The sequence below is a fragment of the Bombina bombina genome, chromosome 4 (genome assembly GCF_027579735.1).
Source record: "Bombina bombina isolate aBomBom1 chromosome 4, aBomBom1.pri, whole genome shotgun sequence".
Classification (NCBI taxonomy): Eukaryota; Metazoa; Chordata; class Amphibia; order Anura; family Bombinatoridae; genus Bombina; species Bombina bombina.
Window position 1 is genome coordinate 425040945 of NC_069502.1, and position 23953 is coordinate 425064897.

The following is a 23953-nucleotide window of genomic DNA, read 5'->3' on the forward strand; positions in this document are numbered from 1 at the left end:
ACTACATACCTCTATTTTGCAGAGAATAATCTAGGTAATTGTGTTCACCCACCCTACACCATTCATAAGTCCCACCTGTCCCCTGCCATTCCCCTTCAGTACTCTTGGTCCCTTCCCCGCCCTGCATAACCAGGATATGAAAGTATAACATGGGACAATCCACTTTCTCCCCTCCCTCCCTACCACCCTCAACCATACTCCCCCTAGCCTCCCTCTGCTGACTTCCCTTTTCTCTCATTGGCCCTATGAACTAGTTGACCACAGCTACATCAACAAGAAGTTCTATGTTCTTACACCAAGCACTGGTGGTGGAGGGGAGCCTTTTGACTCCACCCTCCATTGACCTCCCCCCCCCCCCTGGGGACTGTATTACTTGGTGCGGTTAGGGATTGACAGCCTTATCCTCCGCACTCTCTATTTGGCAGAGTGTAGTAGTCTCTGCCCAGTCCAAAGAATCTAATATATCTTAGTGTATCTCTTCTCCAACTTCCCCCATCTTGACCCGTCTCTTCCTTTCCTCCCTCCTCTTCTCCTTTTTTTTTTTCTCATCATTCAGATATGAGAATCGCCACGCTAAATGTCCGGGGTCTTAACTCCCCCACTAAATGAAGCCTTCTTCTCAAATTCTTGAAAACTCAACAACTAGATGTTGTGTATATACAGGAGACCAACTGGACGGGATCGAGGGCTGCCATGTTTCACCCCAGAGACTTCCCAATCTGCCTATCCTCCACCTTTCACAAAAAGGCCAGGGGAGTAACTATCCTGATTAGTAGACATGTCTCTTACGAACCTATATACCTCGAATTGGACCCCTCAGGCCGGTATATAGTCTGTGTTTGTCGATTGGACAACATTCTGGTTACTCTGGTGGCTCTGTATTCCCCTAATGTCCATCAGACCAGATTTCTCAACCACTTACTAGGTAAGGTGAATCGGCTTAGAGATGGACAGGTTATTTTGGGCGGAGACTGTAACCTGGTGTGGGATCCGAGCAGGGATAGAAAGTCGCAGAGAGGGAATCCCCCGCTACGGGGAGAGGAACATTGCTCTCATCTCTTCAGGAACGCTATTCCTCAACACACGTATCATGACGTTTGGAGAGCCCTGCACCCTGATGTAGATGACTACACCTACTATTCACCCCCTTCCCGGTCTTTCTCGAGGCTCGATTATTTCTTTTGCCACTCGTGGACGCTGCAGGCAGTAACGGTGGCTAAAATCATGCCTTGTGCATGGTCAGACCACGACACGGTGGTAATGGACATCACTCTCTCTCCCTCTGGAAAGAGCGGATGCTCCTGGCGCTTGCTGGAGTATCTTCTTGCGGACTCGCAGGTCCCTCTCTGGAAGCAGGAAATAGAGGGGTTCCTCAGTATAAACGACACGGGATCCACATCGGCACTAACTTTATGGGCGACACTTAAGGCCTACCTCCACGGACTCTTTATGCAGAGGGCGTCGGAGTCCAGACGGCTGAAAGGGGCCAGTCTAGCTCAACTCTACCACGAGTACACTGTCTCCAGAAGTCGGCTTAGAGAGTCTAGATCAGACTCCCTGATAAGGAAGATCCAGACTCTTAAAAAACAGATAGAGACCTGCGAACTGGAAAAGGTTCAGAGAGGCCTCTATTTTCTAAAACAGAGGTATTACCACAAAGGAGACAAAGCGGACAAGCTTCTGGCCCACAAGCTCCAACAAAGAACTTTACTGAGCAAAATAGCTTTTATCACGAGAGGTAATAGTAAATTCTACTCCCCTAGTGACATAGGAGAGGTCTTCGCTGACTACTACAGCGGGCTTTACCAGATCTCCGACGACCCCTGTTCGCGCTTCGTGCCGGTGTCCGCCATATCCGAGTTTCTTAACGAACTCCAATTGCCGAAGATCCCTGAGGGTATGGTGGCTTCTCTCATCGCTCCCATCACGACAGAGGAGATTGAGATGACAATAAAGAGTCTTAAGGCACACAAAGCCCCTGGGCCAGACGGGTTCGATGCCATGTTCTATAAAAAATTTGTAGTTCAGCTCTGCCCCCTCCTCATCCGGGTGTTCGCGGAAGCAATGACCGCTGGGGAGTTTCCCCGAGAGTTCCTGGAGGCGTCGATTATAACTATACCCAAGCCTGGGAAGAACCCTGAGTTCTGAGAGAGCTACCGCCCAATATCTCTCATAAATGGGGATGTGAAACTATACGCAAAAATTTTGGCCTCCAGGTTGAACAAGACTCTTCCGGCTCAGGTGGGGTTCACCCCGGGTCGCCAGGGCTCAGATAACACCAGGCGCCTATTGAATATCTTCTTTGAGACTGCTGCACTCGGGATCCCACTGGTAACCCTGTCGCTTGATGCTGAAAAAGCATTCGACAGGGTCCGGTGGGAGTACATGGGGGAGGTCCTGCGATCTTTTGGTTTCCCCTGCGCTTTCGTGAAGGTGGTTATGGCTCTTTACTCGGACCCGTACGCTAGAGTGAGAGGGCTGGGGTTTGTATCCAGGGCCTTCAGGATCAAGAATGGCACAAGTCAGGGGTGCCCTCTGTCTCCACTTCTTTTTGCGCTAGTAATGGAGCCCCTGGCTACTAGGCTCTGGACAGCCCCCGCTATGCAACCTCTGGTGTTACATGATATCCCACAAGTCCTGGCGCTGTTCGCGGATGACTTGACGATCTTCCTGACTGATCCGGAGGAGTCGCTCCCTGAACTATTCAAAATACTAGCGGAGTTTGCTAATTTGACATATTACAAACTTAATTACAATAAGACTGAGGCTTATGCCTTAGGTCTACCCAATGCTACATTGGAGACCTTGAGAGGGTCTTACCCGTTCAAATGGTCTACTGAAAGCCTAAAACACTTAGGGGTTATCCTCTCTCACGACCCTAAACGAATTGTGGCTGCTAATTATGGGTCTCTTCTCGCAGAGTTTCAGCAGACGATTGCGAGCTGGCGGGTGGCAGAGGTCTCCTGGACGGGTAGGGTCGCAGCTGTGAAAATGCTCTTGTTGCCCAAGCTTATTTACTTCTTCAGGTGCCTGCCGGTCTCTGTCCCGGTGTATTTACTTAACCATTTCCAGTCCATCTTTACGAAATATGTATGGAAGGGATGTCACGTGAGACTCCCATTGAACCAGTTACAGAAACCAAAGAGGTGCGGAGGCTTGTTGGTCCCCAATGTATCACTATATTATAAAGCTGCCATGTATAACGGCCTGGGGAGTCAGAGATTGCTCCTCGGGTGGTTCCAACTGGAGCAGGGATCGCTGCCAGCTGGTATACCCCTAGCTGAACTTATCTGGATTCCAGATCATGCCGATGTACTGAGCGGAATCCATAACCGCATAATTAGGACCTGCCTAAAAATTTGGAGGGAACTGAGGTCGTTTGTGCTGGTCGCTCCACACCCCTCCCCAATACACTCCATTCAAGCCCTCCTGTACTGCCTTCCTGATTCCCACTCTAAGAGATGGGAGGCATTGGAGATCCGGCTAATCTCAGACTTATATCGAAGGGATGTGCTAGCTATTCCCCCCCACACCTACCCGTCGGAAGATTTTCCTCGAGAGCTGCGCTTTGAATGCCTCCGTCTGGTGTCACTTCTGCTGTCATGGGGATTTCAGAAATCGAATTTACGAGCTCTTACCAAATGGGAGAGGAGATGGTTGGGGGGTAGACCCCTACGAGGTGCCTTGTCGTTCCACTATAGAACTCTCCTAAACTCTCCCTGTTTCATGAAAACTCAGTCAACAGTGGCTTGGGAGAGGGACTTGGGAGTGGTGGCTCCGGATGGGAGGTGGCAGCGTGCTCTCCAGGATGTTATTGCAGCTGTTCGATGCTCTAACCTGTTCAAACTCTACCTCAAACTCCTACTTAGATGGCACTGGGTACCGACTAGGTTACAGTCGGCGGACTGTTGGAGGAGCTGCGCACAACGTGGCACCCACCTACACATATGGTGGGAATGCCCCAAACTGGAATACTTTTGGGCCCAAGTGGCAGACCTGCTTCAGAGGCTGGGCCTCATTGTTACTCTCACTAGGGAAACGGTGCTATTCCACCTTGGGTTGCAGAGCCTTCCGAAGCCATCCCGTCTACTGGGGGTTATTATCCTCCTCACGGCAAAGCTTGCCATTGCCAGGCAATGGGCAAGGCATACTCCTATCTTTCTAACCCCAGTTCTGGAATCCTTAGATTATATCCAAAAAATGGAAGAGTACGCGCTAAGAGTAGAGGGTCGGTACGATCTTTACTGCTCTATCTGGTCACCTTGGGAGGAGTACAGAGAGGGAAGAAAAGATGCTAATGACAGAATGGCGGACTCGACTGCAAGGCAACCCCCATGAAGAATTAGTAACATGGCGGTCTGGTCTCTTCTCCACTGGGCTTCCCCCCCCCTCCCCTTTTTTTTTTTTTTTTCTCTCCTCCTGCCCTCTCTTTCCCTCTTCCCTCTCTATCTCTTCCCCTCTACACTCTTTCGATCTTGCCCCCAATAACGCTTTCTTCGGACCTCTCCCCCTTACTCCATTCCTAGGTTGTGTTCACTGAGTGTTCTACACTCTTTAGCTCACAACAATCCCTTAGCATACTTTAGAGGCTTTCATTCCTACAACATTTATCTCCTATTCTATGCGATTGTTCAATGAGTTATTATTATTGTTGAATTAAGTCTTCTGCTGAGAACCAGTTACCAGATCCCATGAGTGGATCTATTTTTTTTATAGTTGACATTCGAGTGTTTCGTTATTTAATAATTTAAAAGAGGCAGCATTGAGGTCAACACTTCGGTCTGATTACTAGTCAGAGAAGTATGTTACAGTGAGGAAACAATGACTTGTACTGTTACTTACGATATTGTCCTCTTGCTTTGTTTGTAATCCTGACTTTTGTTCTTGCCTCAATAAAAATATATTTTATAAAAAAAAAAAAATACAGTTCAAAGATCCCTGGACCTTGCACAGTACCTGGAAATTTGAGATTCAACCGAGAGGCCATCAGAACTATCTCTGGGAGACCCCAAATATCTATTATCTAATAGAACATAAACAGATTAAGAGACAGACCACTCTTCCTGATGGAAAAAATGATGACTGAGGAAAAACTGCTTCCCAGTTGTTCAGTCCTGGAATATGAACAGCAGAAATCAGACAGCAATAAGCTTTTGCCCAGGAAAGAATTTGAGATACCATCCTCATAACTAGGGAACTGTAAGTTTCCCCCTTATGATTGAAATAAGCTACAGATGTAACATAGTCTAATCTGAAAACAGAGAGAAGTTTCCCTTTTCAAAAGAGGCCAACCCTGAAAGCCCTGAATATTGTTTAAAAACCTAAATAGTATACACTCACATTTGGTGTAGCACTGTAATGTAATTCAAACTGGGCAGACCGGATCCTTAGAGTTGTCCGGCAAAACTCTCTCCTCTCGGTGCAGGAAACACAGAGTGTAAATGTGCCACTTCACTTGCAGTAACAGGGAAGATTAGAACTGCTACAAACCAACCGGTGGTGGAAAGGTCACTCAATAAAGTTAAAAGTAGCAAGTTGAGTAAAAACAAGTGTTTTATTAAACACCAAGATGCACAGCAACACGTTTCTCAGCATTGCTACTGTTTCATCAGGCTGATTCTGCAGGAGAGAAATAATGCCGGGAGAGAAAATACTGCAATACCCTGAGATCTGATAACAGAAAAGGATATCCAAAACCTTGGGGAATATTCTGAGAGCTGTAAGATCAAACAGAAGAGCAAAAAACTGAAAAAGCTCATCCACAGACCAAAGCTCAGAAACCAAGGATGTTCCTTGAAATAAGAACATAAAGAACATAAATGTAAGAATCCTAAAAATCTATTATGGACATAAACTGAACTTGCAGAATAGTCCAAATAGTTTCAATGTCAAAAGTAGAAAGTTGTAAGACTTTTTCAAGATATCTAGTTTATCTACTTTGGAACAATTAATAGATAGGAGTTTCCATCTATCTAAGGCTTTACAGGGAACCTAGGAATACAGGGGAAAAAAACTTTCCCTTGTACATATACTATTCAATTATTTCCAGATGGAACCAAAGGAAGGCTGATACTGGGCAGAGGAAAAAGATTTTAGAGCCCTGTTACTATGAAAGGGACAAAACACAAATCTGAGCTTTAACCCCTTAATGACCACAGCACTTTTCCATTTTCTGTCCGTTTGGGACCAAGGCTATTTTTACATTTTTGCGGTGTTTGTGTTTAGCTGTAATTTTCCACTGATGCATTTACTGTACCCACACATATTATATACCATTTTTCTCGCCATTAAATGGACTTTCTAACAATACCATTATTTTCATCATATCTTATAATTTGCTATAAAAAAATGATAAAATATGAGGAAAAAATGGAAAAAACACACTTTTTCTAACTTTGAGCCCCAAAATCTGTTACACATCTACATCCACCAAAAAACACCCATGCTAAATAGTTTCTAAATTTTGTCCTAAGTTTAGAAATACCCAATGTTTACATGTTCTTTGCTTTTTTTGCAACTTATAGGGCAATAAATAAAAGTAGCTCTTTGCTATTTCCAAACTACTTTTTTAAAAATTAGCTCTAGTTACATTGGAACACTGATATCTTTAAGGAATCCCTGAATATCCCTTGACATGTATATATTTTTTTTTAGAAGACATCCCAAAGTATTGATCTGGGCCAATTTTGGTATATTTCATGCCACCGTTTCACCGCCAAATGCAATCAAATAAAAATAATCGTTAACTTTTTCACCATTTTTTTCACAAACTTTAGGTTTCTCACTGAAATTACTTACAAATAACTTGTGCAATTATGGCATAAATGGTTGTAAATGCTTCTCTGAGATCTCCTTTGTTCAGAAATAGCAGACATATATGTCTTTGCTGTTGCTTTTTGGTAATTAGAAGGCCACTAAATGCCAATGCGCACCACACATGTTTTATGCCCAGCAGTGAAGGGGTTAATTAGGGAGCATGTAGGGAGCTTCTAGAGTTAATGTTAGCTTTAGTGTAGTGTAGTAGACAACCCCAAGTATTGATCTAGGCCCATCTTGGTATATTTCATTCCACCATTTCACAGCCAAATGCGATCAAATAAAAAAAAAACGTAAAATTTTTCACAATTTTAGGTTTCTCACTGAAATTATTTACAAACAGCTTTTGCAATTATGACACAAATGGTTGTACATGCTTCTCTGGGATCCCCTTTGTTCAGAAATAGCAGACATATATGGCTTTGGTGTTGCTTTTTGGTAATTAGAAGGCCGCTAAATGCCACTGCGCATCACACGTGTATTATGGCAAGCAGCAAAGGGATTAATTTGGTAGCTTGTAGGGAGCTTGCAGGGTTAATTTTAGCTTTTGTGTAGAAATCAGCCTCCCACCTGACACATCACACCCCCTGATCCCTCCCAAACAGCTCTCTTCCCTTCCCGCGCCACAATTGTCCCCGCCATCTTAAGTACTGGCAGAAAGTCTGCCAGTACTAAAATAAAAGGTATCTTTTACTTTTTTAGCATATTTACATATGCTGCTGTGTAGGATTCCCCCCTTAGCCCCCAACCTCCCTGATTCCCCCAAACAGCTCTCTAACCCTCCCCCTCTACCTTATTGGGAGCAATCTTGGGTACTGGCAATTGTCTGCCAGTACCCAGTTTACAATAAAAATAGATTATTATTTTTTAATTTTTTTTCTGTAGTGTAGCTTCCCCCCCAAGACCAATCCCCCACCCCTCCCAGATCCCTTAGATCCATTTTATACCCATTCCCTCACCCTTTCTCCCACTTTTTAACATAAAGTTTTTCTGTAGTGTAGCGGTTCCCACCCACTCCCTCCCCATGCAAGTGCCCACCACCGCCCCCGTCCACGTGCGCACCGCCGGTGACCCCGCCCCCGATCCCGACCCCCTCTTCAGCCAGGAAGCCATTGATGGCCGCCCACCCGCCTCCCACATCAGCTCCCACCCACCAACGATTGCGGCCATCGATGTCCGGTGCAAAAAGGGCCACAGATTGTCTCTCTCTGCATCAGAGGGGTAAAAAATGTTATTGCAGGATGCCTCGATATCAAGGCATCACTGCAATAACCGGAAAGTGGCTGGAAGCGATCAGGATTGCTTCCATCACTTTCCAAGACCGACGACATACGGCGTACGTCCTCGGTCGTTAACTGTATTTTTTTGGAGGACTACGCCATGCGCCGTCGGTCATTAAGGGGTTAAAAATATCCTTGGACTTCTAGTCCTGAGGAAGAAAAGCTCCTTAACCATCAGACACCATAGAAATAATGGAAATCTAAACCAGAATCAAATAAAATCTTTCCCTTTAAAGAATTAAACAGTCTGGAAATAGAAATCATGTCAGCAGACTACAAAGAACAGCTAAACTCTAGCATTAATGAATGATGCAAAAAAAGACAACACAAAATAAAGCATTTGCACATTTAAATAGCATAAATAAGTTTAAAAAAATCTTACTGGCAGCATCATAAGAAATCATCATAAGAAATCTGCCCAGAAAGACTAAATAACCAACGGAACAAGCAACAGCCACATTGGTAATAGATATTACTGAATATATATATATATATATACACACTGTACTGTGCTGTCATGCCATGCCTCCTACAAACTATACATGACATATTGACATTCATTCACAAACAATCATAATGATTGTCTGTGAATGAATGTCAATGTCATGGTTGTAAATGATGCCTGATGAGCCTGTCACATACCTACCAATATTTCAAAATTTGAAAGAGGGACACCCCCACACTTTTGTCAGTCTGAAGGCCAGTGTGCATCAACATGCATCAAAAAATGTGTGCAAAAACTAGCGTGCGTCAAAATATGCGTGTGAAAATGCTGAAGCGTCCAAAAAATGATGTGTGTGAAAAAAATCAAAGATTAAATATAAACATGTTAACACTAAAAAAAAAGGGAAATATCAAACGATAACAGAATTTATGCTTACCTGATAAATTACTTTCTCCAACGGTGTGTCCGGTCCACGGCGTCATCCTTACTTGTGGGATATTCTCTTCCCCAACAGGAAATGGCAAAGAGTCCCAGCAAAGCTGGTCACATGATCCCTCCTAGGCTCCGCCCACCCCAGTCATTCGACCGACGGACAGGAGGAAATATATATAGGAGAAACCATATGATACTGTGGTGACTGTAGTTAGAGAAAATAATTCATCAGACCTGATTAAAAAACCAGGGCGGGCCGTGGACCGGACACACCGTTGGAGAAAGTAATTTATCAGGTAAGCATAAATTCTGTTTTCTCCAACATTGGTGTGTCCGGTCCACGGCGTCATCCTTACTTGTGGGAACCAATACCAAAGCTTTAGGACACGGATGAAGGGAGGGAGCAAATCAGGTCACCTAAATGGAAGGCACCACGGCTTGCAAAACCTTTCTCCCAAAAATAGCCTCCGAAGGAGCAAAAGTATCAAATTTGTAAAATTTGGCAAAAGTGTGCAGTGAAGACCAAGTCGCTGCCTTACATATCTGGTCAACAGAAGCCTCGTTCTTGAAGGCCCATGTGGAAGCCACAGCCCTAGTGGAGTGAGCTGTGATTCTTTCAGGAGGCTGCCGTCCGGCAGTCTCATAAGCCAATAGGATAATGCTTTTAAGCCAAAAGGAAGTCGCTTTTTGACCTCTCCTTTTACCAGAATAAACAACAAACAAGGAAGATGTTTTTCTGAAATCTTTAGTAGCCTCTAAATAGAATTTTAGAGCACGGACTACGTCCAAATTGTGTAACAAACGTTCCTTCTTTGAAACTGGATTCGGACACAAAGAAGGTACAACTATCTCCTGGTTAAAATTTTTGTTGGAAACAACTTTCGGAAGAAAACCAGGCTTAGTACGCAAAACCACCTTATCTGCATGGAACACCAGATAGGGCGGAGAACACTGTAGAGCAGATAACTCTGAAACTCTTCTAGCAGAAGAAATTGCAACCAAAAACAAAACTTTCCAAGATAATAACTTAATATCTACGGAATGTAAGGGTTCAAACGGAACCCCTTGAAGAACTGAAAGAACTAGATTTAGACTCCAGGGAGGAGTCAAAGGTCTGTAAACAGGCTTGATCCTAACCAGAGCCTGAACAAATGCTTGAACATCTGGCACAGCTGCCAGTCTTTTGTGAAGTAAAACCGATAAATCAGAGATCTGTCCCTTCAGAGAACTTGCAGATAATCCTTTCTCCAAACCTTCTTGTAGAAAGGATAGAATCTTAGGAATTTTTATCTTGTTCCATGGGAATCCTTTAGATTCACACCAACAGATATATTTTTTCCATATTTTATGGTAAATTTTTCTAGTTACAGGCTTTCTAGCCTGAATCAGAGTATCTATTACAGAATCTGAAAACCCACGCTTTGATAAAATCAAGCGTTCAATCTCCAAGCCGTCAGTTGGAGGGAAACCAGATTCGGATGTTCGAATGGACCCTGAACAAGAAGGTCCTGTCTCAAAGGTAGCTTCCATGGTGGAGCCGATGACATATTCACCAGGTCTGCATACCAAGTCCTGCGTGGCCACGCAGGAGCTATCAAGATCACCGAGGCCCTCTCCTGATTGATCCTGGCTACCAGCCTGGGGATGAGAGGAAACGGTGGGAATACATAAGCTAGGTTGAAGGTCCAAGGTGCTACTAGTGCATCTACTAGGGTCGCCTTGGGATCCCTGGATCTGGACCCGTAGCAAGGAACCTTGAAGTTCTGACGAGACGCCATCAGATCCATGTCTGGAATGCCCCATAATTGAGTTATTTGGGCAAAGATTTCCGGATGGAGTTCCCACTCCCCCGGATGGAATGTCTGACGACTCAGAAAATCCGCTTCCCAATTTTCCACTCCTGGGATGTGGATCGCAGACAAGTGTCAGGAGTGATCCTCCGCCCATTGAATTATCTTGGTCACTTCTTTCATCGCCAGGGAAGTCCTTGTTCCCCCCTGATGATTGATATATGCAACGGTCGTCATGTTGTCTGACTGAAACCTTATGAATTTGGCCTTTGCTAGCTCTGAGAGCATTGAATATCGCTCTCAGTTCCAGAATGTTTATCGGGAGAAGAGACTCTTCCCGAGACCATAGACCCTGAGCTTTCAGGGATTCCCAGACCACGCCCCAGCCCACTAGGCTGGCGTCGGTCGTGACAATGACCCACTCTGGTCTGCGGAAGCTCATTCCCTGTGATAGATTGTCCAGGGTCAGCCACCAACGGAGTGAATCTCTGGTCTTTTGATCTACTTGAATCGTCGGAGACAAGTCTGTATAATCCCCATTCCACTGTCTGAGCATGCACAGTTGTAATGGTCTTAGATGAATTCGTGCAAAAGGAACTATGTCCATTGTTGCAACCATCAATCCTATTACTTCCATGCACTGCGCTATGGAAGGACGAGGAACAGAATGAAGTACTTGACAAGAGCTTAGAAGTTTTGATTTTCTGACCTCTGTCAGAAAAATCCTCATTTCTAAGGAATCTATTATTGTTCCCAAGAAGGGAACTCTTGTTGACGGGGACAGAGAACTTTTTTCTTTGTTCACCTTCCATCCGTGAGATCTGAGAAAGGCTAGGACGATGTCCGTATGAGCCTTTGCTTTTGACAGGGACGACGCTTGAATCAAGATGTCGTCCAAGTAAGGTACTACTGCAATGCCCCTTGGTCTTAGAACCGCTAGAAGGGACCCTAGTACCTTTGTGAAAATCCTTGGAGCAGTGGCTAATCCAAATGGAAGTGCCACAAACTGGTAATGCTTGTCCAGAAAAGCGAACCTTAGGAACTGATGATGTTCCTTGTGGATAGGAATATGTAGGTACGCATCCTTTAAATCCGCGGTAGTCATAAATTGATTTTCCTGGATAGTAGGTAGGATCGTTCGAATAGTTTCCATTTTGAACGATGGTACCCTGATAAATTTGTTTAGGATCTTTAGATCCAAAATTGGTCTGAATGTTCCCTCTTTTTTGGGAACTATGAACAGATTGGAATAAAATCCCATTCCTTGTTCTCTTATTGGAACTGGATGTATCACTCCCATATTTAACAGGTCTTCTACACAATGTAAGAATGCCTGTCTCTTTATTTGGTTTGAAGATAATTGAGACCTGTGGAACCTTCCCCTTGGGGGTAGTTCCTTGAATTCCAGGAGATAACCTTGAGAAACTATTTCTAGCGCCCAAGGATCCTGAACATCTCTTGTCCAAGCCTGAGCAAAGAGAGAAAGTCTGCCCCCCACTAGATCCGGTCCCGGATCGGGGGCTATGCCTTCATGCTGTTTTGGTAGCAGTGGTAGGCTTCTTGGCCTGCTTACCCTTGTTCCAGCCTTGCATTGGTTTCCAGGCTGGTTTGGGTTGTGAAGTATTACCCTCTTGCTTACAGGATACAGAATTAGAGACTGGTCCGTTTCTGCGAAAGGGACGAAAATTAGGCTTATTATTAGCCTTAAAAGACCTATCCTGTGGGAGGGCGTGGCCCTTTCCCCCAGTGATGTCTGAAATAATCTCTTTCAAATCAGGTCCAAATAATGTTTTACCTTTGAAAGGAATGTTAAGCAATTTTGTCTTGGAAGACACATCCGCTGACCAAGACTTTAGCCAAAGCACTCCCTGAATTTTTTGCCGCTAATCTAGCTAATTGCAAAGCGGCATCTAAAACAAAAGAGTTAGCCAATTTAAGTGCTTGAACTCTGTCCATAACCTCCTCATACGAAGATTCTTTACTGAGCGATTTTTCTAGTTCCTCGAACCAGAAACACGCTGCCGTAGTGACAGGAACAATGCATGAAATTGGTTGTAGAAGGTAACCTTGCTGTACAAAAATCTTTTTAAGCAAACCCTGTAATTTCTTATCCATAGGATCTTTGAAAGCACAACTATCTTCGATAGGAATAGTAGTGCGTTTGTTTAGAGTAGAAACCGCCCCCTCGACCTTGGGGACTGTCTGCCATAAGTCCTTTCTGGGGTCGACTATAGGAAATAATTTCTTAAATATAGGGGGGGGAACAAAAGGTATGCCGGGCCTTTCCCACTCTTTATTTACTATGTCCGCCACCCGCTTGGGTATAGGAAAAGCGTCGGGGGGCACCGGAACCTCTAGGAACTTGTCCATCTTACATAAATTCTCTGGAATGACCAAATTGTCACAATCATCCAGAGTAGATAACACCTCCTTAAGCAGTGCGCGGAGATGTTCTAATTTAAATGTCACAACATCAGGTTCAGCTTGATGAGAAATTTTTCCTGAATCTGAAATTTCTCCATCAGACAAAACCTCCCTCATGGCCCCTTGAGATTGGTGTGAGGGTATGTCAGAACAGTTATCATCAGCGTTTAAAACAGAGCAATCGCGCTTTCTCTGATAAGTAGGCATTTTGGGTAAAAGATTTGCTATGGAGTTATCCATTACAGCCGTTAATTGTTGCATGGTAATAAGTATTGGCGCACTAGATGTACTAGGGGCCTCCTGTGTGGGCATAACTGGTGTAGACACAGTAGGGGATGATGTAGTATCATGTTTACTCCCCTCATTTGAGGAATCATCTTGGGCAATATCATTATCTGTTGCATTACTGTCCTTACTTTGTTTGGACACTATGGCACAATTATCACATAAATTTAAATGGGAAGACACATTGGCTTTCATACATATAGAACATAGCTTATCTGATGGTACAGACATGTTAAACAGTCTTAAACTTTTCAACAAAGCACAAAAAACGTTTTAAAATAAAACCGTTACTGTCACTTTAAATTTCAAACTGAAAACACTTTATTACTGAATATGTGAAAAAGTATGAAGGAATTGTTCAAAATTCACCAAAATTTTGTCTTAAAGCATTAAAAGTATTGCACACCAAATTTCAGAGCTTTAACCCTTAAATTAACGGAACCGGAGCCGTTTTTACATTTAACCCCTATACAGTCCCAGAATGAGGCTCTGTCTATAACTAGAAAGGCCCCATCTGAAAAAGGTGTCCAACACAGTGCCTGCCGTTTTTCTAAACGTTCCCCAAGATTATAATACCAATAATTAGTTAGAATCTGCATAATATGCCTAGTAAAGCAATTGTTTTAGCCCAGAAAAATGTCTACCAGTTTTTAAGCCCTTTTTGAAGCCCTTTATTCTTTTATGTTTAACTAAGAAAATGGCTTACCGGTCCCCATGAGGGGAAATGACAGCCTTCCAGCATTACATGGTCTTGTTAGAAATATGGCTAGTCATACCTTAAGCAGAAAAGACTGCTAACTGTTTCCCCCAACTGAAGTTACTTCATCTCAACAGTCCTGTGTGGAAACAGCAATCGATTTTAGTTACTGTCTGCTAAAATCATCTTCCTCTTACAAACAGAAATCTTCATCCTTTTCTGTTTCAGAGTAAATAGTACATACCAGCACTATTTTAAAATAACAAACACTTGATAGAAGAATAAAACTACATTTAAACACCAAAAAACTCTTAACCATCTCCGTGGAGATGTTGCCTGTGCAACGGTAAAGAGAATGACTGGGGTGGGCGGAGCCTAGGAGGGATCATGTGACCAGCTTTGCTGGGACTCTTTGCCATTTCCTGTTGGGGAAGAGAATATCTCATAAGTAAGGATGACGCCGTGGACCGGACACACCAATGTTGGAGAAAACATATATATAACTGTCCCAAGGTAATATACATATATAACAATATATATAGTGATTACCTAAATGGCTATAGAGTGCCAAGTGAATAAAAATATAGCACTTATCCAAAGGCACTCTGCTACTGGAGGAAACCAGTGGGAAGCCAAGACCAGTGCTAAAACATAGTAGCAGAGAAACAGGAATAGGAGCGTATCAATGAACCAAAGGCTGAAGCAAAGGAAAACTCCCTGCAATCCCCATGGCAAGGCTTATGACTAAATCCCCACTGGCATAATATACTGTATGTCACTGCCAATACTCCAAATATATCCATCTGACAAACACTGTACTCTGAGGAGAAATGGCCTTAACTCCATCTGAGAACCCTTCTCTCTGAAGAATCAAATGCACATCTACATTATTTTTCCACCTCCAGCGGAGTCAAAGACAAGACTGAGGTATTGTGGTGAGGTGGGATATATTTATAGATTTCTTGAGGTTTGGTAATGTTTGCCTCCTCCTAATGGTAGGGAAGAGTAATTCCCCAGAGTAATGGATCATGGACTCTCACCACTTGTATAAAAAAAATATCTTTAATGTACTTCTATTATCAAATTTGCTTTGCTCTGTAGGTATCTTTTGTTGAAGAATATAGAAGTAACTACATGGGTCTTAAAGTTCTCAATCAAGATAGGAACCACACCTCTAGTGAGCCCATTTACCCCCACTATCAGTTTTGGTTTTCCTACAGGAGGGTCAATGGGGCCTGTACTCCACCTGCATCATGCCTGGCATCTATGTGGGCTCCCATGCAAAACAGTACTCACAGTGTAAGGAAAGTGTATGGATTTGCCTGTACAAATATAGTGACAGGGAATTCAAGATGGCCATCAAAGTATGACCAAACAAAAAAAAGAGACCACCATATTTGTACAAGAAGCCTGAGCAAGTACATATCTTATGGGATGGACTAACTAAGGGAGAATAATAACTTACAATCACAGAGAATCTCCTCTTGTTCCTAAGTGGCTGCTGGTTTAGCTTCTACTGATTTCAAACAACCATAAAGGGAACAGTTGAAATAGCCACAGCCTTTACCCTATAGCCTAGTGAGTCTTAGTTATACCCATGTTGAAGAGTAAATCTAGGTAGGCTCATTGCTACAATGTAAATTTAAAACTGTTTTAAATTTTCACACTTAATTTGTGAAAGTTTAATATTAACTTGTGTGTCTCTTTAATAGCATTTATATAGTATATCAGGCGCAAATGTATTTTTAAGACATACAGAGAGCAGGTACCTTACATAAAATACATCAGTGTGTTCTATAAATACCTACTTGGATGCTCAGCATATATAGAGTCATATTCATCACAGGTCCGTATTCCATCAAACACATTGGTGACACATTCCCACCAAAGGCCACGGCATTTTGTACTCACCTGGATTTTGAAAACCAAACAGTAAAGATAAGACAACATATAACTTATAATGCTTTTCTTTTTAGCAATTAATATTATTTGACAGTATAAATAAAAAATGTATTAATGGTTTGAAAAGGATACTGATAATATTTTTGCAATTTGTGATTCTCTTTTGATGACAATCTAATATGCAATTATGTAATAAAATGCTGAGCTTTTGAAAACGTACCAATACAGTTTGACTTATTTTTAAAATTAATCTTAATCAAATAATTATGAAAATTAATCCACAAGCGATGCAGATTTCTGTAATTATAGATTATGTATGCTAAATTTCTTCTTAATTACTAGACGGCCTGAGTTCATAAAATTTTTATCTTTCCTTTCAAAGGCAGAAAATAATGTCTCCCTAATGCAGCATGTAACTGAATATACCAAATATGACTATTGCTTACAGCAGCAGACATTAAAACCTGAGCCAGCGCATGGATAGTAACCAAACTACAATGTAAACAACTCATCACATCTCAGAGGCACTTTGTGGCTGAGACAGAGCTCACAAAACATATCTATTGCCCCTCTCAGGGACTGTAATAGCTTAAAGAGATCTGCTTCATTGCAATAGCTGTACTGCTATGGGTCATTGCTTGCATGGACATACTGAAAAAATCTCTGAGAGAAGAAAACCCAGTGCATTACATATTAATGCCTCAGGCAATCTCTTGTACGACTTTGCATTCATTCTAATCCCGTATACGTGAGAATAGTTCCCTAGTTGCCTTCATTAACTAAAACTCCAGTTAATGAGGCACTTTTATGAGATAACACCTAAAGGTGCCTTTGTATATGGAAGGCAAGGTTAATATGGCACTTATCAAAGTAAAATTACTTTAATTGCACTTTATAAATCACATCACAACTAATGGCCAGACACAACCTTTAAATTAAAATGCACATGCTTGTTTAAAGCAAAACAAAAATATAATTGAAATATTTAAATCAAATAATCTTTGGGAGTTGTAGGTTGGGCACAATGTACCCAAAATGGATTGATAACCCTTATAACTGACACAGGACACATGACTACTAAACCTTGCAGAAAGCCTCACTTCTGGTGAACTGGAAGCTCTATCTTTGTTTTTCAAATAAGTTAGCCACTTGGGACAAGTCACAGTCTATATCTTAAAATTCCAATAAAGAAACATTTAACTTGTTAATCATTCTGAAATTCAAATGTTTCTATAGAACAAATGTAACGTTTATATATTTGAATGTAACTTTCAAACATCACCTTTATAAATGTTCCCATAAAATTACATTGAGGCTAGACAAATTTATATAGAATTATTCATTTAAAATTCAAAAGAAAATTCCACTCAATAAGGGAAGGTCAACATTTGTTTGAAGAAAAATAACAAAAGTTGAACGTTTATAAATATTTTCTATTTATCTAGAATGAACAAATTCAGGTGACATTCATTATTTTTAACAAGTGTTTTCAGGGGTTAAACACATACCATTACAGTGTTGCTAGAGGTAAAAATTACATGCTCTAACAGATAAAAGCATTTAATTTTAACACTATAATGGACATTTAAAAAAACAGTCCAACAGTTGATTATATTTTATTGGCATTTCTTTGTTAAAGGGATACTGAACCCAGATTTTTTCTTTTGTAATTCAAAAAGAGCATGCAATTTTAAGCAACTTTCTAATTTACTCCTATTATCAATTTTTCTTCGTTCTCTTGCTATCATTATTTGAAAAAGAAGGCATCTAAGCTTTTTTTTTAGTTTCAGTACTCTGGACAGCACTTTTTTATTGGTGGATGAATTTATCCACCAATCAGCAAGGACAACCCAGGTTGTTCACCAAAATGGGCCGGCATCTAAACTTACATTCTTGCATTTCAAATAAAGATACCAAGAGAATGAAGAAAATGTGATAATAGGAGTAAATTAGAAAGTTGCTTAAAATTTCATGCTCAATCTGAATCGCGAAAGAAAGATTTAAGTATTCCCTTTAGAATCGAGTAGATCACTGAGCATATGCATAGTTTTGCTGTTCTGTGTTTTAACAGTAGTTACACAAATATTTGTAAAACTTTGCTGCTCTGCTATAGCTGAAATAGGTTTTCCATGATCTTAATTTCCTGACTTTGCCAGGAAAATTGGGCAATATTCATTACGTGGTCTATCATCTTTACTGACCGCGCCATCATTTTTACTGACCACACCAGCATCTCCAGCTTCACCAGATCATATGGGATTCTATAAAGCTTATTCAATAAAATGTAAAAAAACGAGTGAGAATTTAGGAAACAATAGTGTAAAATAAAATCGCATATGGGTAAAGTGAGAGACTGGTGTGAATAATTAAGCTGGAGACGTGAATTTTGTTCACTCACTTTCTGTAGTCTCCCTATGAGCTGTCAACGTATTATTTGGTTTGTTTTGTATATGGATATGGATATGTATGTATAAATTGTTTGGCGTAGTTTGACTGTACTTTTAAATAAAGAGTTATATTTATATGACATTGAGCACATTGAATATACCAATCATGATGTGCATTATACAAAACAGAAATTGGGTATGTAACCTAATAGAAAAATACTGAGGTATAACATTTCCTTGTTTATTCTATTTTTTAAGCTAAGCTAATGTATTTGTTTATATCCCTTTTTTCTTACCTCCAGAGAGTCATCAGCATTTTCCATCCAGCAATCAGTCCAGGTTGCCACAATTAGAAAACCAGCAGATACAAATGCTAGGAAAATACTTACACATTGCATCAAAGACCTCATTATGCCAAGAATGACATAAGAGTAGATGACACTGGTACACTACCCTTCTGTCATCTGCTCAGAAGCACAGTATCACCCCTCAAGACTTTTGCTGGTTGTTGCTCAATAGTTCTAAGATAAAATAGCTGTATGTTTGTCTGAAAGAGGTTAGTCTGAGGACTCCAGAACTTCAGCCAGGTCATTGCATTTAACTTCAGCTTCCAGTACCCCACCCAGTCATATTCAGCACATAGAGGAATTCATTATACCTCAGAACAGGATCTAGGAACACTGCATATTACAGCAATAAACAATTTAAAAGTGGGGGAGGTAAGCAAAGACATAGTCATTTGCATTGCCACCTTCAGTTAATTATTCACTAAAAGTGTTGGTCTCATATTTCTCCAAAGGAAACCTATTTTCTCTTATTATTCTTAAATGTGCTCCTCTGGACAAAGCTAGGTATTCTTCAAATTAAATAGAGTAAGTCATGTGAAATCAAGACTTAGACTAACGTGTTTTAAGGGATCGGTTGTGGAGAGGCTTTGCACTACATAAACTCTACCAATACTTTACATTCAGTGGATTTAACAGTGTTCTCCCAATACATCATAAAACACAAGTGTTTGCAGTTTTATTATTCATCTAATTCACCTAAACCTTGTGAAGGATATTTTGGACTCTTACAAATGACTTATCTTGCTTTTTATGCAAAAAAAAAAAAAACATGATTGTTTCCAAGTTTAATAAAACACTTAAAGGGTCACTGTACCCAAATTTTTTCTTTTGTAATTCAAAAAGAGCATGCAATTTTAAGCAACTTTCTAATTTACTCCTATTATCAATTTTTCTTCGTTCTCTTGCTATCATTATTTGAAAAAGAAGGCATCTAAGCTTTTTTTTTTTTTAGTTTCAGTACTCTGGACAGCACTTTTTTATTGGTGGATGAATTTATCCACCAATCAGCAAGGACAACCCAGGTTGTTCACCAAAATGGGCCGGCATCTAAACTTACATTCTTGCATTTCAAATAAAGATACCAAGAGAATGAAGAAAATTTGATAATAGGAGTAAATTAGAAAGTTGCTTAAAATTTCATACTCAATCTGAATCACGAAAGAAAGATTTTGGGTACAGTGTCCCTTTAAAATAGATCTCAAAACTCACTTTTTACACTTTTGGGGAAATTAAATCATATCGGAATGTTCTATAATGATTGCAAATAAGTGTGTGGACATTTTACAAATGTTAATTATAAAGGGGCAGATTACGAGTGGTGCGCTATCGTTAGTGCCAGGAGCATAAACACGATTGTGAGATTGTGTTGTGCTTTATGCTCAAATACATATTATAAGTGGAGCGCTGTTTAAATTACCATGAATCCAACCTTTTATCTAAATGGGAAACAGATTTAGGCACAGAATATAGTATAGACAATTTAAATACTTTATTATACAACCCCAGAAAAGGTCTTCTGAGTGCCGACATGATAGAAAACTGTTATAAAACAATCTTTCGGCGGTATTTGACACCAACCATCACCTCCCATACCATGAAAAATATCTTGAACTTATGTTATAGATGATGTGGGGATATAGGAACAAATTAACACTTGTAGTGAGATTGCTCTCATTGAAAGGTGTCTGGGAAATGCTCTCCACATTTCTTAGCTCCCTATTGAATGTACTTATCAATGCAACAAGCTCTACTACAAGAGTATATTAAAACATTTAACAAATATATCAATCAATTTATCAGGATAACTTGCACTGCTGCAAGAATATGTATTGCACGCCACTGGAAGGAGGGGGCTCCCGCATGGGATGTAATAATTAATAAAATTAGATATTTCTTCAATATGTACTAACAGGCAGCTTATTTGCAAGACACTCAGGCAACCTTTCACAATACCTGGTTTTATTGGATCATGTATGATGCACAAAAAAGATACACATTTTTTCTTCATGTATGGGATAGACGGGGGATGGTCAATGGCTGTCTTCACTTTCAGTTCCTTCATCGGGGGATCCAGATGCCTGATGGGAGAGCATAAATTAACAAGCATCTCTTCTTTTCTTCTCTCTTTTCCACTCTGTCAGTTTATATCTCTCTTATCCATCACTGGTGGTCAATTTCATTTCAGCAATACTAGTTCAAGAAGCTCATAACATAATATAAACTATTGATTACAATCTTTTGTTAGATCACTTTACATATGATATATAATATGTACTATTGTTTCTCATACATACCTGATTGTACCAATACTAGCACAAAATATCGGGAGATATTGAGCTAATATATACTAGTGACTACCTGTTTTTCTTACTATGTAATTTGAATAGATACAAATACTTATGGTTTGCTATTAGTTGTATTGACTACAAAAATTTAAATAAAACATTAATTACCATGATATCATTTACTCTCCCTATATTTTAGTAGTTTTTTTTAAATAGACTTTTTTGGGGTGTATTTACTTACAGAAAAAGAGCTAAGTCATTTTAGGGCAATGCCCTACAAAAAGCCCTTTTAATTGCAATTGCTATAGTTTAGTGTTAGTATTGTTTTTTTATTTTGGGATGGGGTTTTTTTTAAGTGGGGTTTTAGAATAGGCAAAACTGTTTTTTTTTATTTTTGGTAAAAAATAATTCTGTAATGGTATGTTTTGTTTGTTTGTTTGTTTTTGTAATGGTAGCATTTTTATTGTAATGTTTAGTTATTTTATTTTTCAAGTAAGGTTTTTTTTGTAAGGTTAGGTATTTATTTTAAGCTAAGATTAGGTGTTTTTTTAGGTAAGTTTAGTTTTCTATTTTTTAAGGTAAGGTAAGGTTAGGTTTTTTTGTACAGTAAGGTTAGTTTTTTTGGGGGCTAACTTAGGGGGTGTTAGGTTAGGGGACCTAGCTGGTTAGGGGGGTTAGATGTTAGTAGCATTTTGCGATGTGGGTGTGTGGTGGTTTAGGGTTAATAGAGTAGCGGGGCATTTTACAATGTGGTGGTATGGCAGTTCAGGGGATTAATAGAGTAGAGGGGACTTTGTGGTGGGCTGTTTAGTGAGTTAGGGGTTAATACAGTAGAGGGGACTTTCCAGTGGGCTATGTAGCGAGTTAGAGGTTAATAGAGTAGAACGGAGTTTACGAAGGGCAATGTGGCAGGTTAGGGGTTAATTGAGTAGAGGGGACTTTTTGGTGGGCTATGTGGTGGGTTAGGGGTTAATAGGACTTTGTGGTGGGCTATGTGGTGGGTTAGGAGTTATTAGAGTAGGGGGTCGCGTTATTGTAACTTTGGCTCTTTGCGGGAATCAGGTTAACACGGGAGTGAAAAATATTTACTTGTAATACACGCACTACCCGATGTGTACAAAGAGCCGAAGTCAAGTGGTGTTAGAGTGCGAGCGGGAGCAGTAATTACCAATACACTTGTAATCTAGCACAAAATGTACTAATGATATGATATTGTTAATAGCTGGCATGTCATGTATAAATGTATTGGTGATATGGGGAAAAAATGCATTCCAACAGATTAGGCAGCTTTAACCCCTTAGTGACCAGAGCACTTTTCCATTTTCTGTCCGTTTGGGACCAAGGCTATTTTTACATTTCTGCGGTGTTTGTGTTTAGCTGAAATTTTCCTCTTACTCATTTACTGTACCCACACATATTATATACGGTTTTTCTCGCCATTAAATGGACTTTCTAAAAATACCATTATTTTCATCATATCTTATCATTTACTATAAAATAATTTATAAAATATGAGGAAAAATGGAAAAAAACACACTTTTTCTAAATTTGAACCCCAAAATCTGTTACATATCTACAACCACCAAAAAACACCCATGCTAAATAGTTTCTAAATTTTGTCCTGAGTTTAGAAATACCCAATGTTTACATCTTCTTTGCTTTTTTTGTAACTTATAGGGCCATAAATACAAGTAGCACTTTGCTATTTTCAAACCATTTTTTTTTCAAAATTAGCGCTAGTTACATTGGGACACTGATATCTTTCAGGAATCCCTGAATATCCATTGACATGTATATATTTTTTTTTAGAAGACATCCCAAAGTATTGATCTAGGCCCATTTTGGTATATTTCATGCCACCATTTCACCACCAAATGCGATCAAATACAAAAAATCGTTCACTTTTTCACAAATTTTTTCACAAACTTTCAGTTTCTCACTGAAATTATTTACAAACTGCTTGTGCAATTATGGCATAAATGGTTGTAAATTCTTCTCTGGGATCCCCTTTGTTCAGAAATAGCAGACATATATGGCTTTGGCATTGCTTTTTGGTAATTAGAAGGCCGCTAAATGCCACTGCGCACCACACGTGTATTATGCCCAGCAGTGAAGGGGTTAATTAGGAAGCATGTAAGGAGCTTTTTGGGGTATTTTTAGCTTTAGTGTAGTAGACAACCCCAAGTATTGATCTAGGCCCATTTTGGTATATTTCATGCCACCATTTCACCGCCAAATGCGATCAAATTAAAAAAAACGTTAAATTTTTCACAATTTTAGGTTTCTCACTGAAATCATTTACAAACAGCTTGTGCAATTATGGCACAAATGGTTGTAAATGCTTCTCTGGGATCCCCTTTGTTCAGAAATAGCAGACATATATGACTTTGGCGTTGCTTTTTGGTAATTAGAATGCTGCTAAATGGCGCTGTGCATCACACGTGTATTATGGCTAGCAGTGAAGGGGTTAATTAGGTAGCTTGTAGGGAGCTTGCAGGGTTAATTTTAGCTTTAGTGTAGAGATCAGCCTCCCACCTGAAACATCAGACCCCCTGATCCCTCCCAAACATCTCTCTTCCCTCCCCTACCCCACAAATGTCCCCGCCATCTTAAGTACTGGCAGAAACTCTGCCAGTACTAAAATAAAAGGAAAATTTTGGCTTTTTTGTGCATTTTTTTTAGCATATTTACATATGCTTATGTGTAGGATCCCCCTTAGCCCCCAACCTCACTGATCCCCCACCAAACAGCTCTCTAACCCTCCCCCTCTGACTTAATGTGCGCCATCTTGGGTACTGGCAGCTGTCTGCCAGTACCCATTTTAGTGAAAAATATGCTGTTATTATTAAAAAAATGTCCCTTT

The 23953-nt window shown here is 40.5% G+C and overlaps 1 protein-coding gene across 1 annotated transcript in view; it reads right to left on the minus strand.

Moving 5' to 3' along the window:
• Positions 1 to 18871, minus strand: part of CLDN16 (claudin 16) — a 196632-nt gene extending 177761 nt beyond the window's left edge. The window contains exons 1-2 of the mRNA XM_053709046.1: positions 18755 to 18871; positions 15978 to 16080 (exon numbers count right to left, since the gene is read on the minus strand). Of these exons, the coding sequence (XP_053565021.1) occupies positions 15978 to 16080; positions 18755 to 18868 (217 nt within the window). The 5' untranslated portion in view covers positions 18869 to 18871. The remainder of the gene's footprint in view (positions 1 to 15977; positions 16081 to 18754) is intronic.
• Between the last annotated feature and the right edge of the window lie 5082 nt (positions 18872 to 23953).